Raw genomic sequence first — 25,669 nt, 5'->3', positions numbered from 1 at the left:
TTGATTCATCCTTCATGAGAACTTGAGGCAAAATAGAAAAATCATGGATTCAAAATGAGAAATTCATTTGGTATATTTGAATGATTTTGGATAAGAACAAAGGCTTGCTTTCTCATCTATACCTGCTGAAAACAATAAGATTATTTTGGTGATTAAATGTTATAATAAACAGGTATGTGTTATCATCACCATAAAAATTAAAGCATTGTAGTCGTTAACCACAAAAATTAAAAACTGTATAGGCATACATGCTATTTCAAAACATTTGCATAGTGAGAACACTATGTAAAAATAAATTTTCTAAGTATATATTTAGGTAAATATATAAAACTAGGGGCTCAGTGAATGAAATTGTAAAACCTTGAAAGGAACTGTGGGTTGCGAGGCTGTGGTGGACACAGGGGCAGGTCTTGGCCCATATTCTGTGCCCCTGCTGCATGCCTGCTGTGGTCCCGGTCCCCTGTCTGCGGGCAGCCCCACTCTCATCGCCGCTCATACCCGCTGATGGCACAGAGCTATTGGGGCCAGTACCAGTAGTAGGTGTGAGCAGGGCCAGTGCCATCAGTGGGTGAGGGTGGAGGTTGCTGTCCTGATTGCCCATCAGAAGCAGGGGAAGGTGGAGTAGCTCTCAGGGGTGATTGGAACTGGCAGCCACTGCTCACATCCACTGATGGCACTGAGTGATCAGGACCAGCGCTGGGCACCAGCAGCTGGTGCGAGAGTGGCTCTGGCACCAGCTGAGGGTGCAAGCGGGACTGGTGCTGGCAGTGGGTACAATGCAGTGGTTCTGGTTCTGGCAGTGGGTGCAAATGGGGTCATCGCCAGCAGTGGGTGCAAGAGGCAGCTGCAAGCCCTGATCACCTCTCAGGAGCAGGAAGAGGTGAAGAAACCCTAAGAGGTGATTGGGGCCGGTAGCCGCCACTCACAGCTGCTTGGTGCCAGTGACGGGGGCTGGCCCAGGTTGCTGGCAGTGAGTGCGACCAGGGCAAGAGCCCAGGGCAAGGGACCACGATGCTTAGGAGCAAATAATTTTTAGTAACCACCAGAGGCTTGCCCAGATGACAGTGGCCGGGGCCCAGCCTTGGTCTGATGCCCCCACTCACCTGCTCCATCATCCTGCCACAGCTGATGCCTGCCACATTCCACACATACCCCTGGTGGTCAGCACATGTCATAGCATCTGGTTGTTAGGTTGTTCTGCCATTCAGTCTATTTGCATATTAGGGTTTTATATATATAGATAAGTTTGTATGCTATAATAATTTCCTGATACAGCTCCTAAAACCTCTTATAAATACGGGTGTTAGGAGAACACTCTAACATTTACAGTAGTATGTGACCTCATTTTTAAAAAAAAATGTATTTTATTGATTTTTGTACAGAGAGGAAGGGAGAGAGATAGTTAGAAACATCGATGAGAGTCATCGATCAGCTGCCTCTTGCACACCCCCTACTGGGGATATGCCCGCAACCAAGGTACATGCCCTTGACTGGAATCGAACCCGGGACCTTTTAGTCCCCAAGTCGACGCTCTATCCATTGAGCCAAACCGGTTTCGGCATGTGACCTCATTTTCTAATACATAGCTTCTAGGACCTTTGTCATCTCCTCAGTGCTAGGAACATCTCGTATTTAGCTCCTAAATTCCTGGCAATTTTCTGGGTGATAGAGATGTCTTTTGTTTGAATGAAGTGACTCTTTGTGGGCTTCAAGATGGGTGCTGGTCACTGGAAAGAACAGGCCATGGTTAGAAGCTTGGAATCCTCAGATCTACACCTCTGAGGAGGGGGAAAGACCCAGAAATGAGTTAATAATCCATCATGCCTATGTGGTAAAGCCTTCATAAAAACCCCTACAATAGAAGTTTGAAGAGCTTCCAGGTTGGTGAAAACATCCACCTACTAAGCGGGTAATGCACCTGAACTCCATGGGAAGCTCCTGAACTAGGGCTCTCCAAGTCTAGCCCTCTGTACCTCTTCATCTGGCTGGTTATCTGTATCCTTCGTCATATTCTTTACTATATAACTAGAGGCCCGCTGTATGAAGACTCTTGCAAGAATGGGTCTTCCTTCCCCTGGCTGCTGGCATCATCTTTACTCTGGCCAGAGCTGCCTTTTCCCTTTGGCCCAGAGCCACCTTTCCGCTGTGGCCCAGGGGCCTGGAGCAGCTGGGTGATGCAGAATGCTTGCGTCTTCAACATGGCAACAATGCAAGCATCCCTCCCTCCAGGCCACTTGGTGCCTGGGTATGCAAATTAACCAACCATCTTTGTTGGGTTCATTTGCACACTCACTCCTGATTGGCTATAGGTGTCATGAAGGTACAGTCAATTTGCATCTTACTCTTTTATTAGTGTAATAAACTGGTAAACATAGGTGTTCCCTTAAATTCCATGAACCATTCTTGCACTGACTAAGTCCAAGAAGAGGGGTCATGGTGAGAGGGTTAACTTGAAATGTAGGCAGATAGGGCAGGGGCCCAGTGGAAAACAAAGGTAGGTGGTACACAGGCCGGGGCAGACATGGCAGTTTGAGCAACCTAATCACAGAAACCAACCAAGCAGAAATAATAAAATGTTTCTGGACTCAAAGTCGGAGGCTTGAGAAAACAAGGGAGGGTCTGCATGCAGCAATAAGGTGTATAAAGGCACAGAAACAAAAAGTCCAGCATAGGACAGAGAAAGAGGATGTGGAAACGGGGAGTTCAGGTCCGTGCTGGGCAAGAACAATGAGAGAGACAGGCAGGTGACAACACAGGTAGACATAGAACAGGCAAGTGGCAAACATATATCCCTAGACCACAAGGCTTTAAGGGGCATCCCATTATTGGCCACCTTTCCCTGTGAGGGGAGTCTGAATTTGCTGATAATAAAGTTTCCACACTTTTGCTTAAATCTTCTGGCCCACAGAGCTCTTTCTTTGGCTGGGGAAAAACACCTCAGCTCACTGTTCTGGTTATCAATGGGAACCAATGGTTGGTTTTCTAACATGTCCCAATGTACAACCATTGGTTATGCAAAGAACTTAAAGAGAAACATGTGGAATCCTATAGACAATAATTTAGAGGAATAGATGAAGCATGTTTAGTATGTAATTACTTTAAGTATCACTCAAAAGTATCACAACTAGTAATACTAAAAATAATATTACAGCGTTTTAACTAGATTTTGTGTTAATAAATTAAGTACTTTGCAGACTTCATTTTGCTTAAAATTCTCAAATACCCTAAGAAGTATAGTAATATTTACCCTAATATGTTGAAAATTCTAGAACTTTGAGAGGTCAGTAAAGATGATCAAATATGTATAGGGGACTCAGCTATGTCTATAACCTAAGTAAGTCAGGGATATTAATTTATTATGTTAAATTTTTAGGTATTTGTTATTCTATTCAGGTAATTTTAAATTTGAGCTGTGTCAATAATAAATAATCTGAGTTATAACATTTTTCTTAGTAAATATGTTTTATAAAATTTCCTTTACCTCTTGTCCTTGAATCTCACATATATCTTAGTATTTATGGAATATTATCTAATAGAAATCTTTTATTATTAATTAAATTGAACTGCTGGACTGGCTAGAGTATCCAATTGCCTTATTCATTTTAATAGAGCATAAACACAGCAATCTCTATCAAGAAATCTTGATAGAAAACATATGCTGTAAATAAATACATGAAAACAGACTTTGGAAATTAAAAGTGACAATATTTAAAACAATGATTTTTCTTTAAGTTATTTGTCTTCAATTATTTTCAAGATATTACATAGGGGGCTAATTAGGTACAAGACATTAAAAGGGAGAAAAACAGAAACAAGATTGATTAACTGAACTTATAAAAATTCCTGGGGACAAAATATGAATTTATTTTGTAAGAAGAATTGACTACTAGACTTGTGTTTTGAATAATGATTAAAAAGAATGGCAAACTAAACTTATGTTTCTTATCGCTGAAACATAAAATTCTCAGTTTATGTGTTTATGCTCACATCATACATAAATTAATGTGAAATGAATGCTTCATAAAAATATATAAAAATTTAAAAATCAAGGAATATTTAAGAACATACTAAATAATAATTCGTCTACTGTGCAAGCGAATCCAAGAAATCCTTTGTGTACTATAATTTCTGTTTCTTCCACATACAGTTCTCTCTTTATTTGACATTAACTGTAGTTCCTGTATGGCCCAATTAAGAGTCATTGAACATACTTTCTTCAGTTATACATTTTCTTGAACATCAGTAACAGTTGATGTTTTCAGTATCCTCTGTATCTCTTGAAACTTCTCTTTTGGCTAAAGGGCCATCATCACACATATTTTGTTCCTTTTTTTCCATGGCTATTTCTTTCCTCATTCATTACATGAAGGGCTTCTTCAAATTCAATCTTTTGCTCTTTTTTCTTGTCTCTCAGAGTGACAGGGCCCGGTAGCCTGGGAAGCCCATTAATTTTCCTTGTTTTGACAGGTAAACAAGTAAGTAGGTCATTGGATCTGGGTTAGCTCCATGCCTCTGAACTGCCTCTCCCTGATGCCAGCTGCTTAGCTTCATCAGCTCCTCTGCTTTTGGACAGGTTTCCTTGACCAGGAAGTTCCCATTGTTACAAGGTCAATGAATCTTATCTCATTTCAAAAGTCCCTTTAAACCTATAGAGTAGTACTATTTTAAGTCTGCTGCTTTTAGCTCCTTTCCTGCTGTTCAGATATGTACAATTTAGGTTCTCGCTGTAGATTAGGGCTCTTTTTTTTTTTTTTTTTTTTTTTTTTTTTTTTTTTTTTTAATTTGATGGCTTTCTGCCTGATTTCCCTAATCACCAGTAAATCTCATTTTACATCTATACCATGTGATGCTAGTGAGCCTTTGAATAATAATACTTTGGTCCGAGTCATCATTCTATATGATTGCTTCCTAAATCTAAATGCCCAGCCTTGAATATCTTTAAATGTTCAGTTCCTCATTTCTAACTACAGTCTAGATTTAATTTATGTTACCCAGGATCCAAAGTATAAATTCATCGTGGTTTTATTTCTTTCTCTTCAAGGTCAGTAATCAAGTCCTATCTATTTTTCTTTTATACCCTACATTTTCCCATATTTATGTCTGTTATATAAATTTTTTTTTGACTCTACATAATTGTAATTAAGAACACTAGCATAATAATTATGAGGGGACTCCCAAAGCCTTTAACCAATCCATGTAATGCAATCAAAGATAATAAGTGATATCTGCCGAAACCGGTTTGGCTCAATGGATAGAGCGTCGGCTTGGGGACTGAAGGGTCCCAGGTTCGATTCCGGTTAAGGGCATGTACCTTGGTTGCGGGCATATCCCCAGTAGGGGGTGTGCAAGAGGCGGCTGATCGATGACTCTCATCGATGTTTCTAACTCTGTATCTCTCTCCCTTCCTCTCTGTACAAAACCAATAAAATATATTTTTAAAAAATAAAATAAAAAATAAGTGATATCTGATTTGAGGATCAAAATAGCACATTCCCAGTATCTTCCGCTGTTTATGTGTTGTTTTTTTGTTTTGTTTTAATTTTATAACATAGTAGGTCCTGTTATTTGGCCATATCTCTAGCACTTCATATGTCTGTCTCATAAAATGTTTTATAAATGTAATACAATTCACAATCACTGAGAGGAATTATAAAATTATACCTCTATTAATTAGTCCAAGTCAGAATTACGTAAATGTTGGCCAATCAGAAGATCTAAGGGGAAGAGCAATATGATTTTTAATGTAAATAATAAATGTCAAGAATGTAAAGTTCAGTAGAGCAATAGATAACCTGATAGCATTTCTAACAGACAACTGATCAGAGCATGGCATTGTGCAGTGGGAAAATTAAGTTTCCTTCTACCTTATAAATTCTTCTGGTTGGACTAATAATCAAATTAACCTGAGACAGGCTCACAGGAGAAAAAAAGTACTAACTTTCTTATGTAGGTACATATGTGGATTCTGTGAGAAAATGAGATCTGAGAACAGATTGGGCAATGAAGGTTCCCATGCCATCCTGAGCTCAGGAGAAGGGGATTCGTGGATTGGGGTATCAAAGGATAGGAAGACAATTCACAGGGAGCTGAAAAAGGAAACAAGTGTTTGCGGGGCCATCCTTAGCAATGGGACAGAGAGAGCACTGATCAAATGGGCCTTGCTAGGTCCTGCCCTATCACACCTAGCTTGTCTTAAACTCTGGGTAGCTACGGTATGTTAATAGCACCCTTCCTGGAGCAGATACTTTATCTATATTTGTTGACTTAGGAGAGAAGGTCAATGATTTTTCCAGAATTGTTTTTTTTTTCTTTTCTTTAAAATAATATCCCAAAAGGCTTATTTTTGATTCCAAACTCTTCTTGCCCTCAGCATCAAGCATAATTTCCTGGGCCCATGGTTCGCAAACTGTGGCTCGCGAGCCACATGCAGCTCTTTAGCCCCTTGAGTGTGGCTCTTCCACAAAATACCATGGCCTACTCAAGTCTATTTTTAAGAAGTGGCGTTAGAAAAAGCTTAAGTTTAAAATTTTTGGCTCTCAAAAGAAATTTCAATCGTTGTACTGTTGATATTTGGCTCTGTTGACTAATGAGTTTGCCGACCACTGCACTAGGCTAATTCTCTACTGTGCAAGCAAAAGAGTGTTGACTATTTTTCCCTGAAATAGATCGTGTCCACCTCCATCTAGACTGTTGCGGATACTATTTTCTCCTTTAGAATCTATTTTGAAGTTCATCTTCTCTTAAATCACCCACGTGGTGCCAGTGTTTCTGTGATGGAGACCTGGCAGAACAAACTTGGATGGTACCGGAGCCCTGCCTTTGAGAACTCACAAGCCAGGTGTATATGTTCTCCGTATTACAGGGACTATGGGTGACTTAGGAATGTTTCAAAAATGAGGTGACTTTTAAACTGAGCCTTGTAAAAATAGGAGCCCTGTTATCTGGCAAACAATGGAGGAAGGACATCTTAGAAGAAATATTTTCAAGCAAAAACAGTAAGGTGTAGCTATTCCTTGAGATTAAGCGGGGGAAAAAACTAGATCAACATAGAAGTTGAGAAAATATCAAGCAGGATCAAGAATGCCACTAAAGCTAAGAAAATAAAAATTTCTAATGGTTCTTTCTGTCATTACTTCTGTGTGGTACTTTGCCCCATACTTCTTTCTTTTATTTAAATATAATGTTGAAATGTATTTTTGTCTAGTTAGTGTGATTTTTTTTTTTCTTATCATAATCAACCAGGAAAGTTCAGCTGCTTGTTAAGGCTTGTCAAAATAGCGTATGTCACTAAGAGAAAAGAATGTTCACTTTCCATTTGTTATATGATATAGGAGATCCATTTCATGGATTGCTTGACTTTGAAATATTTTATTTTAATTTTAATTGCACATGGGAGCAATAAAAATGTTTTCCTCATGAAATATGATTTTCCCATCATATTACAAATGCAGAAATATATATTATAATCTATAATTAAGAATGGCTGTCATCAGTTCAAAAAAATCAATTTTGGGGCCAATGGAGGATCATTGCTTCCATGTGTTTGGTTTTAGAAATGTATAAGTAAAATTCCATAGCCATTCTAATATTACATTTCCAAGCAAAGCTATTTTTTCACATCTGAATTGTCTTGGACGGATAAATATTTATTTTATTAAAAATGTAATTGTTTCAAACTGTGCCTATACTACTTGCGACAAAAAAAGAAGAGTCATAACGGATATTTTGGTATCTCTTTTCTTAAAATAATCTTCAATTTTTAAATTGATAAGGTGTGAATAGTTTTTTAAATGCTGACCTTGTACAGGTATGGGCAAAAGTAGATTTATAGTTGCAAAATAGAGTGTATTCTTATTTATTAATTAGTGTATTATTTATTTGCATTATAATTGTAAATCTACTTTTTCCCACTGCTTTATTTATAGCAGAGATACAAGGTTTTGAAAATACCTGGGATTTTAGGACTGAAAAAATGAACATGTGACATACTCCATTGTTGTTACCATGAGGAATGCTTTTGTAAGTCAGTTATTCACAATTAAAGAGTCATCAGCATTGTTTGTCACAGACCTTCTGTTCGGAATTAAAAAAATAAAGAAAATGAGATGTATTGCAAACTGTACCCTAAAGCAAAACCATAAAATGAAATCAATAGCATCTGAGTTGTTTTATCACCAGTTTAAGGTTACCTTAATTGTCCTTTTATTCCTGATTGAAAGGCCATTTACAGAGTCAAAACACAAGGAGATTATTTATAGAAAGCTGTGACTGTTTTCTTCCACTTTTAAAGGTAATTATAACTTTTGCATAAAAGAAAAATTGCACTTCAATGGTAGCAATCCATGTATTAAATTGAGCTATAAAGATAAATATTATTCCACATTAAAATAGCATCCTATTCTAAACCCAGGAGAGACTGAGTTAGACCGGAAAGAATCATTGATTGGCTGCCTCCTACACGCCCCCTATTGGGGATTGAGTCCACAGTTTGGGCGTGTGCCCTGACCATGAATTGCTTAGTGACCTCCTGGTACACTGGTTGATGTTCATCCACTGAGCCACAGTAGCCCGGCCTGGTAGCTGTTTTCTTTTCAGCACTGAGGCTGCCATCATCTGGCATTGGTGATTGAGGAAGAAAGATCAGTAAAATAAGAAGGAAAGTTTCAACTTAAATAGTGAAATGGCTGAACATTTTTGGGTCAGACTTGTGTTTAACCTGTTAACCGAGCGGGACCTATTATATAAATACATCAAACGTAAACAATATCGGGAACGGGTAGGACGTATGAATACGTCCTTGAAATATATGTTGCGCCCCGAGAGGGACGGTATATATTTTTTGTAATCTTTTTTATTTTATTTTTTAAATATTTTATTGATTTTTTACAGAGAGGAAGGAAAGGGGAGGGATAGAGATTTAGAAATATCGATGAGATGAGAGAGAAACATCGATCAGCTGCCTCTTGCACACCCCCCATTGGGGATGTGCCAGCAACCAAGGTACATGCCCTTGACTGGAATCGAACCCGGGACCTTTAGGTCCGAAGGCCGACGCTCTACCACTGAGCCAAACCGGTTTCGGCTATTTTTTGTAAACTTTATCATTGTTTGTAAAATTTATAATTTTTTAATTCAACGTGTCCATTTTTTTGTCAGTATTCTTTTCTATTTTTTTGTAATTTTGTATTTTTCTTTGTGCTTTATATATATAAATAAACAAATATATATATTTCATTTATTTTCATTAAGTATAAATAGGAAAAATAATATGAAATTACGTCCTCCGGGTGTGATGTACTGACACGTCCTAGTGAAAGAGTACCCGCCCATTACAGGTTGCGTCATTAAAAAGGGAACTCCCCGGTTAACAGGTTAAAACAGTGTTAATAAGACGAACACTTTTCAATGTTCTCCTGCATGCTCTCCTGCAGTGACTTGATTTTGAGAGTGCATTTCAATGATTTCTACTTGTCATCTCAGTAGAAATTCAGTAGTCCATCCCCAGCTTTTGCTTTGTGCATTCTCATCACTCCTCCAGGTGACCTTGCTAAACAGGATCTACAAAAACTATCATCGACATGTGTCCTGAATCTGAACCATGGGTAACTTTCACAGGCACTGTGCTTCATCATTCTATGAGTACAGGCTTATCTTAACAGAGCTGTAATTGCCCTTCTGCTCCAGCCATCATAATAGCTTTTCAGCTCTAGAGTTTACCATCTGGGTTACCTAAGAGGTCTCAGACATGAATCCACTAATTGCATATGGAAGCAATAAAAATGTTTTCCTCAGGAAAGATGATTTTCCATCATATTACATATGCATGTATATATTACAATCTATACCGTAATTAAGAATGGCTGATAGCACATTATTGTCATCAGTTCAAAAAAAGCAATTTTGGGGCCAATGGAAGAACCTTGCCTCCATGTGTTTAGTTTTAGAAATCCTATATAATAAAGAGGTAATGTGTAAATTGACCCTCACACCAACCCACAAGATGGTCAACCCATGTGGTCAAATATGGCCACCACAGATGGTTGGCAGGGGAGGGCAGTTGTAGGTGATTAGGCCAGCAGGGGAGGGTAGTTGGGTGGACCAGGCTTGCAGGGGGAGGGGGACAGTTGTGGGTGACCAGGCCAGCAGGGAAGGGCAGTTGTGGGTGATTAGGCCAGCAGGGGAGGGTAGCTGGATGGACCAGGCCAGCAGGGGAGGGCAGTTGTGGGTGACTAGGCGGACAGGGAGGACAGTTGGGGGAAATCAGGCTGGCAGGGGAGCAGTTAGGCATCAATCAGGCTGGCAGGGGAGTGGATAGGGGGTGCTCAGGCTGACAGGGGAGTGGTTAGGGGGTGACAAGCAGTTGGAAGTCAGCAATCCCAGATTGTTAGAGAGATGTCCACTGCCAGTTTAGGGCTGATCCCAGAGGACATCCCCTGAGGGGTTCCAGATTGGAGAGGGTGCAGGCTGGGCTGAGGGACAGTCTTCCCCCCAGCCCCCCCCCCCCCCCCCGTGGCCCCCCCCCCCGTGCACAAATTTGTGCACCAGGCTCCTAGTGTATAAATAAAATCCCATAACCATTTTAATATTATATTTGGAGAAGAGGTTGTAAAAGACTGTGTGCCCCCCTAACACACAGTAATACATAGTGGTCTTACTCATTGACAACATTAAACTTGAGATGGAAGAATATATATTACAATAATCCCCCATTTCTGGGATTGAGCATGTTGTGAAAAAGAATGCAAATACATCTTTATGACTTTCCCCCCCACAGGAATATTTCACACAGAATAATTTCTAAAGCTATTTGCTTGACCCTTTTTATTCTCTTTGGGAGTAAGAGTGTTTAGCACAATTAATTGTTGTGCTCTTTGTTCTTATGTTAAATATCCTTGATAATTTGTTATCTATTTCTTGCACATTTCTTGGTAATTTTAGGTCTATTGTTTCTTGGTACTTTTGTTTAAAGTTCCAGTTTAATATTTATTTATTTTTTTTGTCAATTCTAATATGTGCTTTCTGTCTTTGGAACTGTCCTTTCAAACATTTTCTTCTCATTCTTATGAATAGAGCTCAAAGGGCAACCCATTTGAAAATTCTTCTCTGATCACTCATATGTTGGTTGTTCCCTCTCCTGTACTAAGCTGAATTATGTATGTATTGCCACCAGCCATCTCTGTAGGTTCTAACCCAATACTCAGTGATGTGTTCAGCCTAGAGATTGTTGGATAGAAAACAACTTAAGAGATTATTATATTTTTGATTTATTGGGATATATTTTATCTTAACTACTTTTATTTTAGCACTAATCTAATGAAGTAGTAGACCAAAATTACTTAAACTTTCTCTATATAATTTTTTTAAATAAATTCTTGGGAAAATGTGCTCTTTAAAAATGTTTTCTGTTACTTTGGGTTATTTTATTCATCATGCATTCGGCTGATCATATATTTATTATGTTGCCACTACTTCTAAAATTGACTAATTCAGTTTAAAAGATAAAAGCCAGTAGTTAGAAAAGGGAAAAAGGGTATCTAGAAGATCTGAAGAAAAAGATCTAAAGCAATGGAAGGAAAATTATTAACTTGGTAACAGCTAACATAATGTGAAAGTTAGAGACTACAAAACTCCCAAATTCATCAACCGTGAAACAATTCCACTAGTTCAACAAATATTTCAAATATCCTTGGATTAAAAAATGTATTTAAATATTTAAGGAAATTGATTAAGGTGACAATATAATGTCTAATCTCGTGGAATCCTCTCTCATAACAGACAGGCAGATTTGGACAGCCAGATATTGGGAGGCATTATACCTCCGGCAGCTTGCGTTTCTATACATCTTGCTGAATGTAACAAGACTGCAATGCCCTAACCATTTTTTTTACTTGGAATGTAGGACTGTTTATACAGCTGGCAATTTTGAAAAGTGAGATAAAGTCTGTAGGGATGCCGCATGTAGTCTAGCATTTAGACTACCTATTCTCTTAATATATATATATATTTTTTTTTTTTCAAAGAAGAGGGAGAGGGAGAGATAGAAACATCAATGAGGGATCAATGATCAGCTGCCTCCTGCATACTCCCTATGTGGATTGAGCCCACAATCTAAGCATGTGCCCTTGACCAGAAAGAATCAAACTCGGGCCCCCTTAATCCACAGGCCAAACTGAGCCAAACTAGCTAGGGCAGTTTGAGAAAGACTTGTGATTGCTTTCTATAAAGTGGCAGAGTCTCTAAATTCAGAGTTCTAGGGTGCATGCAGATCATATGCAGTTGTCAACTGGCCTTACACTTTGTGTGTGAAATTTAGGGAGTTGTGCCATTATGCTCATTGCTGTGTTGATATTCCTGATAATACTTTCATAAGTAATAAGGTTTTTCTTTTCAGGCCCACTAATTGTTCATGTTTTATCAACATTCATGGACCTTAAATGATCTAATCAGGACTCCAGATCTAATTGCTAATTTTAAAAAATATATATATTTTATTGATTTTTTTTACAGAGAGGAAGGGGTGGGGATACAGAGGATTAGAAATATCAGACGAGGGAGAAACATTGATCAGCTGTCTCCTGCACACACCCTACTGGGGATGTGCCCACAATCAAGGTACAATATACCCTTGATTGTAATCGAACCTGGGACCCTTCAGTCCAAAGGCCTATGCTCTATCCCCTGAGCCAAACCGATTAGGGCCTAATTGCCAATTTTTAGGAAATAAAGGACACATAAAAATATGAAATGGTCCACTGAAAACAGTCATCAGAACTCAGACTCCAGAAATCTGGTGTCTTTGAAAAAATAAATATTAAGGTGAAGAAAAAGGTATAATAGTGATGAAGCCTATAAATTAAAAGAAATTCTAAAGACATATTAACCAATTATAATATATGGATCTTATTTAGATTCTGATGTGAATAAATTTTTATGTGAGTATTAACTGGATATTTCTTGATATCCAGTGATATATTTTTTTAATTGGGAGAGGAGTAAAAAAAAAGGGTATTGTGATAAATTTTAAGAGTACTTATCTGTAAAAGGCACATATTGGAATAGTTACATATGAAATATTATGTTTCTGCTCTGCTTTAATATAATAGAGTGAAGAAGCAATTGGAAGTAGGGATGAAAGAATGCCCAGGCCTTGATAATATTGAATCTGGGAAACTGACAGAGTGAGGTTCATTGTAATAGTCTCTATAATTTTTTTTTTTATGTTTGAAATGTTCCATACTAAAAGATTAAAATGTTTTAAATACTGCTGCTATCAAATTTGGGAAATGAATTCCAAAATTTTCTTATTTTAATTATTAATTTGCATTTAAATAGTAAATCTAGTTATAGCATAGTTGTAAAACTTACTTTAAAAATAGCTTCATCAGTAACTTTTTGAAGAAACCACAATAAAATATTTATTTAATGAATTAAATTCATTCTGTTTACTATTGTATTCCTATGATATGTGGAAGAGCTAAAGGGCAGCTAATTCTGAAGAAGGGACGAACCTTTAGACAATTAATTAACCTTAATTTACATAATGATCTCATTTGCATAGCTAATGGCTAGGAATTGATTATAAGTCATTAACAGTCCTTAATAAGTGAAATGTGTTAAAAATACATGAGTTTGTACTTTACACTCAAGAGGCAAAGGGTAGTCTTGAAATGTTAATAACAATAGCCAAGAATTGGGCATTGAATAAACATTTATCTTTTAGGCTTTATGCATTTCCAAGAACATATTTCATGAAATTGGCTATTTGATATACCTCTACATGCATAATAGGGCATATATAAGCATTGATGAGTGCATTAGGTAAATTATTATTAGTCTTAGATTTACATTCAAATTACAGTAATGAGGGTAGTTGTAATGTATTCATATACAAGAACTAAATATATTTCTAATCATAGAAATCAGAAATATTTCTTGAAAATATTTCTTTAAAATGATTTGGATGTATCTGTGCAGCCCTCGACATTAGATCAGTAAGTGAGATTTGAAGTAAATGCAAAGGTGTGTTTTAGTATTTAAGATCAAGAGCTGAACTGAGACAGAAAATTCTATAATGCATCTCCAGCCTTTTACTCCCATCTTGTTCTCCTTTCTCTTACGAGGCCTGGGCTCTCTCTCTCTGACATCCATATGTGTGCTCTAGCTCTCATGCTCTCTTCTTTTTTCCAATTTCCCCTTCTCAAAATGTTGATTGATGGAGTGATAAAATGCCTAGAAATGGCCCCAGAGTAAAAGATAAGTGTTTCAGATCCTGTTTCACTCTTCACACTCTATATGACTCTATTCTAATGGATACATTAAATTTGGTTTTCTTGGGTTTCCTAGATTCTAAAAATTTTGATGTGACTATAGAAAAAGAAAAAAGAAAAAGAAAAAGGAAGATGGATTACTTAAATGCAAAGGAGCATTATGGCTGTGAATGGAAAAGAATAGAATTTATCCATTGCTAGTAACAGCTCTCAAAATCTGTGCCGGCCCCCTTCCCAAAGTGGCTTTTACTTGTTCCTCTGTGTGCATGAACTATATGATACTGGAACGCTGAAGAAAGATTTTGGAGTCAAAAGTTGTGAGCCTAAAACTTCAACTTTTTATTTACTGACAAGTGTTATATTTAGAAAATCACTTAAACTTTCCTTATTATGTCCTTGTAGTGAAACTAATGTTTCTCATCTCCTAGAAATGGGTGTGAATTACAGACAATGCAGCATATAAATTATGATAAATGTTAGTCATTAATTTTAAGATGTGTTTTCCTCTATTATAAGAAAATATATAAGTACCAGAAGCCACACAATTCACAGAATATCTAGTGGTTATGCACTCATTAAAAATATACTACATTCCAGAGGCTAGCCAGAACATCACAGTGGGATGAAATAATGTTTATATAATTTAACATACACAGATAATGATGGTATTCTATAATTTTGTACACAAACTTTAGAAGTAGTATGTTATTGCCTTGACAATTTAGGAGTATGAAATCACTGTCAGCATTGTCATATTTTAGAAATTAAAATAAATGGACAAACATCCCTTAATATTAATGGTCTTTCTTTATTTTTCACTGATAACTTTTAGATGTGGATTTCATTAGAAAATAAGCCGAGTTCAGTCAAGACAGCTGTGCAAGTACACTTGTTACTCAAAACCTCCTACAACCCGATCAAAATTACAACCAAATTACAGAACAACCATCATTCAGAACTGCCTGAAAGCTAGCTAAACAGAAGTCCTATTATTAAGGATCTAAAGAAGAAGCCACATTGAGACTGGCAGGAGGAAGAAAGACATGAAAAGGGATCTGGTGGTTAAAAATCAGGAAGGATATCTCTGCAGCAGAGGTCTTTCCTAAGGAGTGAGAGGTCCTGGCCCTACATCAGAACCCCTATCCCAGGGCTCCAGTGCTGGGAAGAGAAGTCCCTAAACCTTCTGGTTGTGAAAACCAGCAGGGATTGTGGCTGAGTGAGACTGAAAAATACTGGAGTCACAGGTGTTCCTTTAGAAGGAGCCTCAGATGTACTTACTCGGACTCACTTGCTCTAAGTTCCAGCACTGGGGCAACAGCTGGAAAAGCACCAGGAACATATAGGGAGAAACTGAATTCTCTGGATGGCATCAAGGCAAGACTGAAGGGACAGGTTTCTCCCATACAGAAATGCTGGCAGAGGGCATTGTTCCCTTGCTGAGCCCTATCCTCGCTAAGGAAGTAGATGAACATCAAATCTGAGTTTCCATCACTCTAGCTAACACTGTTCACCCAGCTCTGGTGATTCCCTGAGACCCCACCCCATTTAAGTTGCAGGTTCACCCAAGCCATTTCTGGTGGCTTCTCCATACAAATGGCCTCTCTTAGTTCATGCTTTGGAATTTCCTAAAATCTCTATCAACAAACAAAAAGACAAACAAGCAAAAACCAGCATCTGGCCTCTGTGTACCACAGACGTCTTGCTAAATGGCCTCAGGTCTGGCACTAGTGGCAGCTAGTTTGGTCCACAGCTTGACCTCTCCTGGGTACCTTCAAGCCCAGCAAAAATAGCAGCCATTTTCATACTGCTCTGTAGCTCATGGGAGGTGACCCTGGCTGAACACAAGTGGTGGTTGACTGTACACCTCCCGGGAGGCCCCAGAGTCAGTGCATCTGGTGGACATCTTTAGACCATGCCAGATTACAACCAATCACATCCACAAGCCACACCTAAAGGGGCAGATTTGGTGGACACCAAAGCCCCATTGAAGCAAGTCCTGCTCCATGGGGTCAGACTCTGCACAGCAGCCCCTTTGCTGCAGTCACAGCTATTCCCTGCCACAAATCAGCCTGGACATTCAATTGCTCCAAGGAACATGCAAGCAGCAATCAAGGCTCAACTACAACAGGACAGTGCACAACAGAAAACTTTCTTAATTTGGTGGAAGAAATAGACATATAAGACCAAGAAGCACAGAGAGTACCGTACAAGATACATACAAAGAGGCCCACACCAAGACACATAATTAAAATGCCAAAGGTTAAAGACAAAGATTAAATCTTAAAAGCAATAAGAGAAAAGCAGTTAGTTACCTATAAAGAGCTTCCATAAGATTGTCAGCTGATTTTTCCAAAGAAACTTTGCAGGCCAGAAGGGATTGGCATAAAATGGTCAAAGTGATGAAAAGCAAGTACGTACAACCAAGATTACTCTCCCCAGAAAAACTGTCATTTACAATTGAGTGACAGATAAAAAGCTTCCCAGACAAGAAAAGCTAAAGGAGTTCATCACTCAAACCAGTATTACAAGAAATGTTAAAGGATTTTCTTTAAGAAGAAAAAGGAAAAACAACAACAACAACAACAACAACACACAACTAAAAATATAAATAATAAAATGTCAATAAACTCATACCTTATTAAAACTACTTAAAATGTAAGTATATTAAATGCTCCAATTAAAAGACATATTATGATAACTTAATGGATAACAAAGTAAGACCCTCATAGAGATACACTTCAGATTGAAAGATACATGCAGTCTGATATGAAGGGATGGAAAAGGATATTTCATAAAAATGTAAACAAAAAGCTGGGTAGCAATAATTATTCTAGACACAGTAAGTTTTAACAAGGCTATAACCAGAGACAAAGGAGCATCACCCAGAAGCTCCACTTCTGGGTATTTATTTAAAGAAACCCAAAACACAGAATCAAAAAGACATAGACACCCAAATGTTTATTGCAGCATTATTTACAATAGCCAAGATATGAAAGAGACCTAAGTGTTCATCGCTACATGAATGGATAAGGAAGTAGTGCAAACACACAATAGATTATGATTCAGCCCTAAAAAATACTGAAATATTGCTCTATGCAACAATGGACCGAGAGGGTATTGTGCTGAGTGTAATAAGTTAGAGAAAGAAAAACGTCAGATGATTTCAATCATATGCGGAATCTAAAAAGAAAATAATCAAACAAGAGAACAGAAGTGGACTCATACATACAAAGAACATTCTTACAGTTGCTAGGTGAAAGAGGGGTTGGAGGGATGGGTGAAAAAGGAGAAGTACAAATTGGAAGTTAAAGAGTATTTACAAGAATGTACAGTACAACATAGGGAACATGGTAATATTGTAATAACTACTAATACACTATGGTGTTAGATGAGCACTTAATTTATCACAGTGATCACTTCATAAGCCATATAAATACAGAATCATAGAGTTACATACCTGAAACTAATATAATATGGTATGTTAATTGTAATATATATATATATATTTATATATTTATATATTTATATATATTTAAATTAAAGTAAGATGAGCAGAAACACCATATATTTATTTTAAAATCTTTAAATAATATAACTTACTTTTTGAAGGAACTCGGAGATTGGCAAGGACCACTTCCAGGGAATCAGCTTGGACTCGAAGTACATAGCTTGTCCTTGTTTCATAGTCCAGAAGGTCATTCACATAGATAACACCCGTGACGTTATTAATTCCAAACTTTCCTAGAATTAAAATGTAATTTTTTGGTCATTTTTTTCAAACTTCAAGTAAAAACAATTCTTAAAAGGCGTTGTGAGTTCAAAACACATTTTTTAGTAGCAGTGCATATAGGGATAAGAAACTGGCTTTTGGAAACTATATTTCAGCTCTTTGGAAACTTACATTCCAGAAATTATAAACATCAGGATTACCCTAATCACAGGCCTTGCAATTCTATTTTTTTCTGAGATTCTCCTTGAAATCAATGTTTCTGTGAGCAGTTGCATTTAGGAGCAATATATACCATACCCCTCACCCTAGATTCAAATGGTCTTCTACCATACTAAAGACTTTTAGAAATTCTGTTTTAAATAAACCATTTAATTTTGTTTAACGATTTTATTATCTTATTAAATTATTATACATTTTATGATTAAATGCATCTTATTATTCCGTAGATTTAGTGCCCTGCTAAGAACACTTTAGGAAAAAAAATGGTGATTATTTAGAAAATATGGTTTATTATTTTAAATAGCTTCAAATACTTTGCTCTGATGTTTATTTGTTCAATGAATTTTCCCATTTAATATATATTTGAATGAAGAGCAGGGCACTTTGGTAAATTGTAAACTATCTCACCTCTTGCACTCATGTTATATTTTTCTCTTTAGTCTTCTCCATAGTATTTATTACTGCCTAAATACTATATACTTATCAGTTTAATCATTTGTACGAGGGAAAGGATCTTTTTTATTCACTGCTCTATCCCTCATGGCCGGAAGATCACTTAGTATCTAATAGGTGCTCAATAAATACTTTTTAATTAAATCAATAAGTATATGTTGAATAAATTAAAAATCAATAAATTGTAACAATAGTCATTATGGAATAAGAAGGGTAATAACTAGAATTCCTCTGCTTTTTTTTTTTTTTTTAAAGGAAGAGAACTGATAGAATCACAGAAAGAAGTACCAGAACAGATTGAGAAATCACAGGTATAGTCAGATGCTGGAAGTTCAAGGAAAAAGGAAGTTTAGTGAGGTTTAGGGGGGAAGGAACATCAGTAGAAATAAAGAAGAAACAATAAGAATAGTATGATGTTGATCACTGTTTAGGGGCAGCGATTTTTTTGTAATGGTTGGTTGTTGGGACACTTAAAAAAAAAAGGCCTTTACAATTTTTGTGCAAGCTGCTTAACAGTCTTAACGTTGATTCATTAATTTCATATTTATTCTTCATGCAATAATATAAATATATATTAACCATTTTGGCTACCTATAATATTCCAGGCATACAGTTGATAAAAGGGAAAAGCAGAGGACAACTAACTTGTGGATAGCAGTGACACAAAGAATGGGTCAGAAAGACTGAGTGAGCTATGGACTTATTCCTAAGGCTCACAAACCATCCTCTTCTGAGTGAAACGTGATGGGTAGACCAAAACTTCAGCTATTTGTTTACTTACAGTTGTCAATTGTATGTCTAACTTAACTGTTTGAGGAACAATACTACACAATATTCACGGCTTTTGTCACGCATGTGCCTCTTTGGGCATTCACAATCATTTACAGTTCTAAGATTTCTTCAGGATCAGCTACTATATGACGTGGAATGCAAGTGGTAGATGATAGGAAGTAGAGGGAAGAGACTCCTGGAAGACAATAACTATAACTTACAGCTGAAAGTATCATAAATTAAATTGGAAGTAAAGTCATTAAAGTATCCTTAAATGAGAAGCCAAAGACTGCCAGAATTAGATATTTAGTATTTCCTGGTGGGGTGGAGGAGATCATTTTAATTAATGCAACTGGATTTTTAATCAGATTCAGCACATAATTACCAATTGCATTTAAGCCGGAAATGTTTCTTTTTTAAATATAAAGTAAACAATAATTCAATCTGAAGTTAATTCCAAATCCAGGTTGATTAGTTTACGGTAAAAACTCAGACTAAACATCTACTCACCCTCTTCATTTCCTGAGACAATTGAGTACACGATGCTCTGATTGACGGCCGCGGCAGAAATGACACCCACGGCAGTCCCTCGCGCAGCCAGTTCACTTACTGGAGGAGGCCTGCAGGTTTAGAGAAAATAATTAACTTTTTATTGCCCATTTTGCCAGAGTGGAGTTTTGAATTTAATAATAGAATGCTAGTTTATGTGTGTGTGTGTTTAGGTGAGCATTTTCTGAAGTTTTTCAGAAAGTACCTTGACTCCAACGCTAAAAATTGTTTAAAATGATGCAAAGGCTCTTTTAATCATGTCATCTCTTGCATTGTTTTTAATTTGAGATGGCACATACGACTGCTTTATTATTTTCCAAATATCATTAAAAATTCTTTTCACTTGTCTCTGAAGCACCTTCCAGACTGAAAACAACAGAGAGATGCAATTTGCTATCTCAACTGCTAGAGTAAAATGCTGCTATTGTTTTGTTGATGTTATCATATTTAAGCAAATGGCTTCCAAATGTCTCTTTCTCATCTTTTTTCTTGCTACATTGCAAAGCTCTAACTATACTAAAAGTATTTGAATAGATGGTATAAAAAAAATGTACAGCCCTTTTAAAATTACATATTTTGCTTAGCTATAGCCACACTACAATACACATTTAAATCAAAAATATATTTTCAACAACTCATTATATAGTTCTCAAAAATCTCAATTTCGTTATGCAATATTAATTACTCTAACTAGAAAATCATAACTTTGCTGGTATAAATTAATATAAATAAACTCACTTTTATAATTCACAGGTGTGTATCATCCATCTCCAATAAATTTAGAAAATTATTAAATATAACTTCTAATAATATCTCTGAGTCTTTTTGTAGTCTAGTCAATCTGTCTAACTCATCTGGTTCCTAATAAGCTTTAGTTTCTTAAACCGCTAAGATAAATCCTATTGCCATTTCTTTCATATGTATTTTTTTTTTCAATACTTACACTTTTAATGTTACTCCTCATTTTAATTCCCACTTTTTCAGTTCTTCTAATCTAGAGCAATTATATATATTGTGTCTTTATTGAAGCCTTTTTAACAAACTAGAGGCCTGGTGCACAAGTATGTACATGGGTGGGGTTTCTCCGCCTGGTCGGCGATTGGGGCCGATTGGGGCTAACAGGCTGTAGGAGGTTGGCTGTGGGAGTGCAGTGACCACCAGGGGCCAGCTCCTGCCTTGAGCGTCTAGTCCCTGGTGTCAGTGCATGTAATAGCAACCAGTCTACTGATCGTTTGGTAGTTTAGGCTTTATATATATATGTACTGAGACACAAATATAGTTTGAAAATGTAATTACACATAACCCTTTATAAACATCTTGTCCAAATTGGTATGTTCTTTGGGACTGTAGTCCACATAATTGTTTCACTCAGTTATGTAAATATAGTGCTATATTTTACAGATGTTGCAGCATCTAATGGTGGTCCATATATTCATTACATGGTCAATAACTATTTTTTTTACTCTACTGCATCCTTTCTGTCTTCTTTTTGTTAACAGCATCCAGAATTTGCTTTGGATAATGCTTCCTCCTCCATTCTCATTCTAAGTGGTTTGGGTAGGGCTGACCAATCCCTGAGATACGGATAAATACATTAGCTCTCTCAGGCCAATGAGGACACTTTATCCTCTTTGCTCAGTGTTTATGAACAGCCAATGAAATCTGTTCCCAGAAATGTTACTGTTACTTTTCTGATATAATAAAGAGATGGTATGTAAATTGACTGTCATGTCCTCACACAAGATGGTCGGCAGGGGAGGGCAGTTGTGGGCAATCAGGCTTGCAGAGGAGAGAGGACAGTTAGGGGTGATCAGACCAGCAGGAGAGGGAAGTTGGGGGGTGATTGGGCTGGCAGGGGAGGGCAGTTGGGGGCGACTGGGCCAGCAGGGGAGGGCAGTTGGGGGCAATCGGGCCAGCAGGGGAAATAGTTAGGTGTCGATCAGGCTGGCAGGGAAGTGGTTAGGGGGTGATCAGGCTGGCAGGCAGAAGCAGTTAGGGGCAATCAGGCAGGCAGACAAGCTGTTAGAAACAAGCATTTTTGGATTGTGAGAAGGATGTTCGATTGCCCACAGGAATCAGGCCTAAACCAGAAGTTGGACATCCCCTGAGGTGTTCCAGATTGGAGAGGGTGCAGGCTGGGCTGAGGGACAAACCCCCCATCCACCCACGTGCATGAATTTTATGCACCAGGCCTCTACTTAGAAAATAAGGTGTTCATTTTGTATTTTTTTGCTAGAATCTTAATGTTTGTACTCTATAGGAATGTTCTTGTTGAGCATAATATCAACACAAATGAAATAATGGGATTAAAATAGAATCCCTGTTCTTGGACTAATATTTTAAATGCTGCTATACTTAAAGCTAGGTAAGCTCATTATTTCAGTCATGGAAAAATTATATTTTTCTTTTATTTCTCATTTGCCTAAGATTCCTATCACTTCCAATCAAATAGTCCCAACTAAATTAGAAAAAGATATGTTTGCTTATCAGTGGTTGGCAAACTCATTAGTCAACAGAGCCAAATATCAACAGTACAACGATTGAAACTTCTTTTGAGAGCCAAATTTTTAAAACCTAAACTTCTTCTAATGCCACTTGTTCAAAATAGACTCGCCCAGGCCATCTATTTTGTGGAAGAGCAATACTCAAGAGGCCAAAGAACCGTATGTGGCTCACGAGCCGCAGTTGGCAGACCACGGGCCTTGATAGACACTTCTTAAGATACCTAAGAAACATAATTATGTTCTATAAGAAATTTATTTAGTCATTATTGTAGTTTCAGCTCAATAAAATAAGGATTCCTTTGGTGACTTGGAATTAAAATTAATAGTAGTCTACTACAAAAAGGAAGGCATTTACAAAAGTGACACTAGGCTGGTTTTGATGGACTGCTTTGATTGTGAATAAACTATGCTACTTTAGATTAGAAAGACACATCAAGACACTTTTCTATTTATCACTTGGCTTAGTGGTTTATCATGGTGATTAGGAAATAAAAATATGAAAATGGTTAAAATCAGAGAGCTATGGAAACACAGTAGTCTTTAAAAAAGCTGTCAATAATCTCCCACTTTCGGCATTCCTTCCCTTGAGTATTCCTCTCCCCTTTCAGAAGGGGCAGAGAGCTAGTACTTGTTTCTTAAGGACAGAAATTGGTGAAGTAGATGTGACCTCACCTCAGTGATTACATAACATAAGATTTTAATGTGCAACTTCACTTTTGCTAGTAGACTCCATCTCCTTGGCTGGATTTATGAAGTGAACATATGGAATTGTCTGCATGACAACATACTGAAGATGATGTCTGACCAATGGCCAGTGAGGAACTGAGGCCCTCAGTCCTACGTCCCACAAGTAACAGAATCCAATCAACACCACATGAGCTTGAACATGGACCTCTCCCTACCTAGTCAAGTCAGAGATGAGACCCTAGCCCTGGCCCTAATCTTGATTCAAAACTATGTGAGTCTATGGAACAGAGAGAGAGCATAAGAGGTGAACAACTGTTGAGCTACAGAAACTTCAAGATGATATACGTATTGTTTTAATTTATTAAGTTTGTGTTAATATTGTTATGATGCAATTATATAGCTGATATACATGGCTTGACTATTAAGAGCAATGAATTGTTAACTTATGACAGATCAAGTTACATACAATTTAAGTTTAATTTAGAAAAAAATGTTAGTCATATTTTGCAGTAATTTTCATAAACCAAATTAATTACTTCTAATGGAATTAAGTATTGCTTAAATTATTTACTTGTCTGTCTTGTTTAATGCATGAAATAAAAGCTAAATTTTGTACTTTCCACAATTAATTTATTGATCCTTATAAAGTACATAAATATAAAGTCAGCAGCTAATGTACCTTAAACTTTAATATTAAAAAAATTCCATCTTTTACTTCAAACTTAAAAATAATATTTTTGTGTATTTTGTACAATATGGATAGAAATGATTAATATTGGACAAATTAATTGATATAATTTTTAAAATATATTTTATTGATTTTTTACAGAGTGAAAGGGAGAGGGATAGAGAGTTAGAAACATCGATGAGAGAGAATCATTGATCAGCTGCCTCCTGCACACCCCGCAATGGGGATGTGCCCGTGACCAAGGTACATGCCCTTGACCAGAATGGAACCCGGGACTTTTTAGTCCACAGGCCGACGCTCTATCCACTGAGCCAGCCCGGTTCAGCTTAATTGGTATAATTTAAGAAGGATTTTAAATGCAATGCATACTAGTAAAAGCATTTAATATTCTATTGTTACTAATGTTTAAAACAGATTTACTTCTAAACAAAGTATCTCCTTATTAACCTTTGTCTTAATTGTTCCAAAACACAATCAAAATATACTATAAAAATGCAATTTTCTCCAGGCTAGAATTAAGTGAATCTCTATGATAATGAGCATTGAATTATAAAATTTCTATTTATTGCCAGACACGACACATTTTATTTTATGCCCTGTAAAGTACAAGTTACATGATTGGGATAAATTACATCTTTCCTTTGGAATCAGATATAATTTCAATACAAAATGAAGCAATTGGTATAAATCAAGACTCTTAAAATCAGATGACAGAGAGGATAGAAAGATAACAAAATTGAATAAAATGAGCTGAGCATAAATTAACAGGAGAGGGGGTAAAAATAAAGAATTAGTCACATTGCATGCTCCCCTTAATAAGAGTACTATGCAACAGTGCAAGTTCACTGTGATTTTAAAGTGGAAAAGTAAATTCAAAACTTTATGTGAATTCAATAAACTTTTATATTTTGGCAACCAACCAAAGTTTATATTTTAAAGCATGATCTATGGGCTGATAATTTATGTTTTTTAAAGTAAACTATCTGAAAGGAGGTTTCTGGTTCAGTCATTCTTAGCCTAATATAATCTGAGTTCTCATTCCCTCTTTTATTTCTGTTAAGTATAATAGCAACCTATTGATTAATTTCAGAAGCAAATAATAATAGCCAAATAAAAAATTCCTCAAAGATATTTTTTTTCAAAACAATTTCTCCTGCTATTAATTGATATAGTTGCAATTCATCTATTTTACATAAACATTGCATCATTTACCCTTTTCCAATTAACTTTTTACCTCCTAATTCAAAACAAGTAGTTGCTGAGTGTCTAAAATTCAAGAATTCTACTTTTTGAAGCTAGATTTAGTGCTGATATGTAACTAAGAAAAAGCACCTTTACAATAAGAGAGGCACTTAACACAGATAAGGCACTGCTTCACTGACGAAGTTAGAGTCACAAGATCACTTGGAATCCCATTGTCTAGACCAGTAGTCGGCAAACAACAGTACAACAATTGAAAAAAATTTTTTGAGAGCCAAATTTTTAAAACTTAAACTTCTTCTAATGCCACTTCTTCAAGGGACCAAAGAGCCACATGTGGCTTGCTAGCTGCAGTTTGCAGACCACTGGTCTAGAAAAAGACTGCTAAGAGCATGCTCAAGGAAACTAACATTCCTTAACAGAGGTGAACTTTGAACACTGGAGAGACAGATGGTTTGTTATTTTATTTTACTTTTTTTTAAATTTATTTGGCTGACACTGGTTAAAATTATATAGGTTTCAAGTGTACAATTCTATGCTACATCATCTGTCTATTGCATTGTGTGTTTACCACACAAGGTCAGATCTCCTTCCATCACCA

General features: G+C 36.8%; 1 protein-coding gene across 1 annotated transcript in view; it reads right to left on the bottom strand.

Moving 5' to 3' along the window:
- PCDH15 (protocadherin related 15) overlaps positions 1 to 25,669 on the bottom strand; it is a gene marked incomplete at its 3' end in the record, with an annotated part of 622,267 nt that overhangs the window by 81,995 nt on the left and 514,603 nt on the right. The window contains exons 26-27 of the mRNA XM_084903437.1: positions 19,951 to 20,060; positions 17,868 to 18,008 (exon numbers count right to left, since the gene is read on the bottom strand). Coding sequence (XP_084759563.1) covers positions 17,868 to 18,008; positions 19,951 to 20,060 — 251 coding nt within the window. The remainder of the gene's footprint in view (positions 1 to 17,867; positions 18,009 to 19,950; positions 20,061 to 25,669) is intronic.

This window comes from Pipistrellus hanaki, assembly GCF_964339955.1.
Source record: "Pipistrellus hanaki genome assembly, chromosome: 14".
NCBI classification, from domain to species: domain Eukaryota; kingdom Metazoa; phylum Chordata; class Mammalia; order Chiroptera; family Vespertilionidae; genus Pipistrellus; species Pipistrellus hanaki.
The sequence above is the reverse complement of the archived record's forward strand: the minus strand, read 5'-3'. Positions and strand labels throughout refer to the sequence as shown.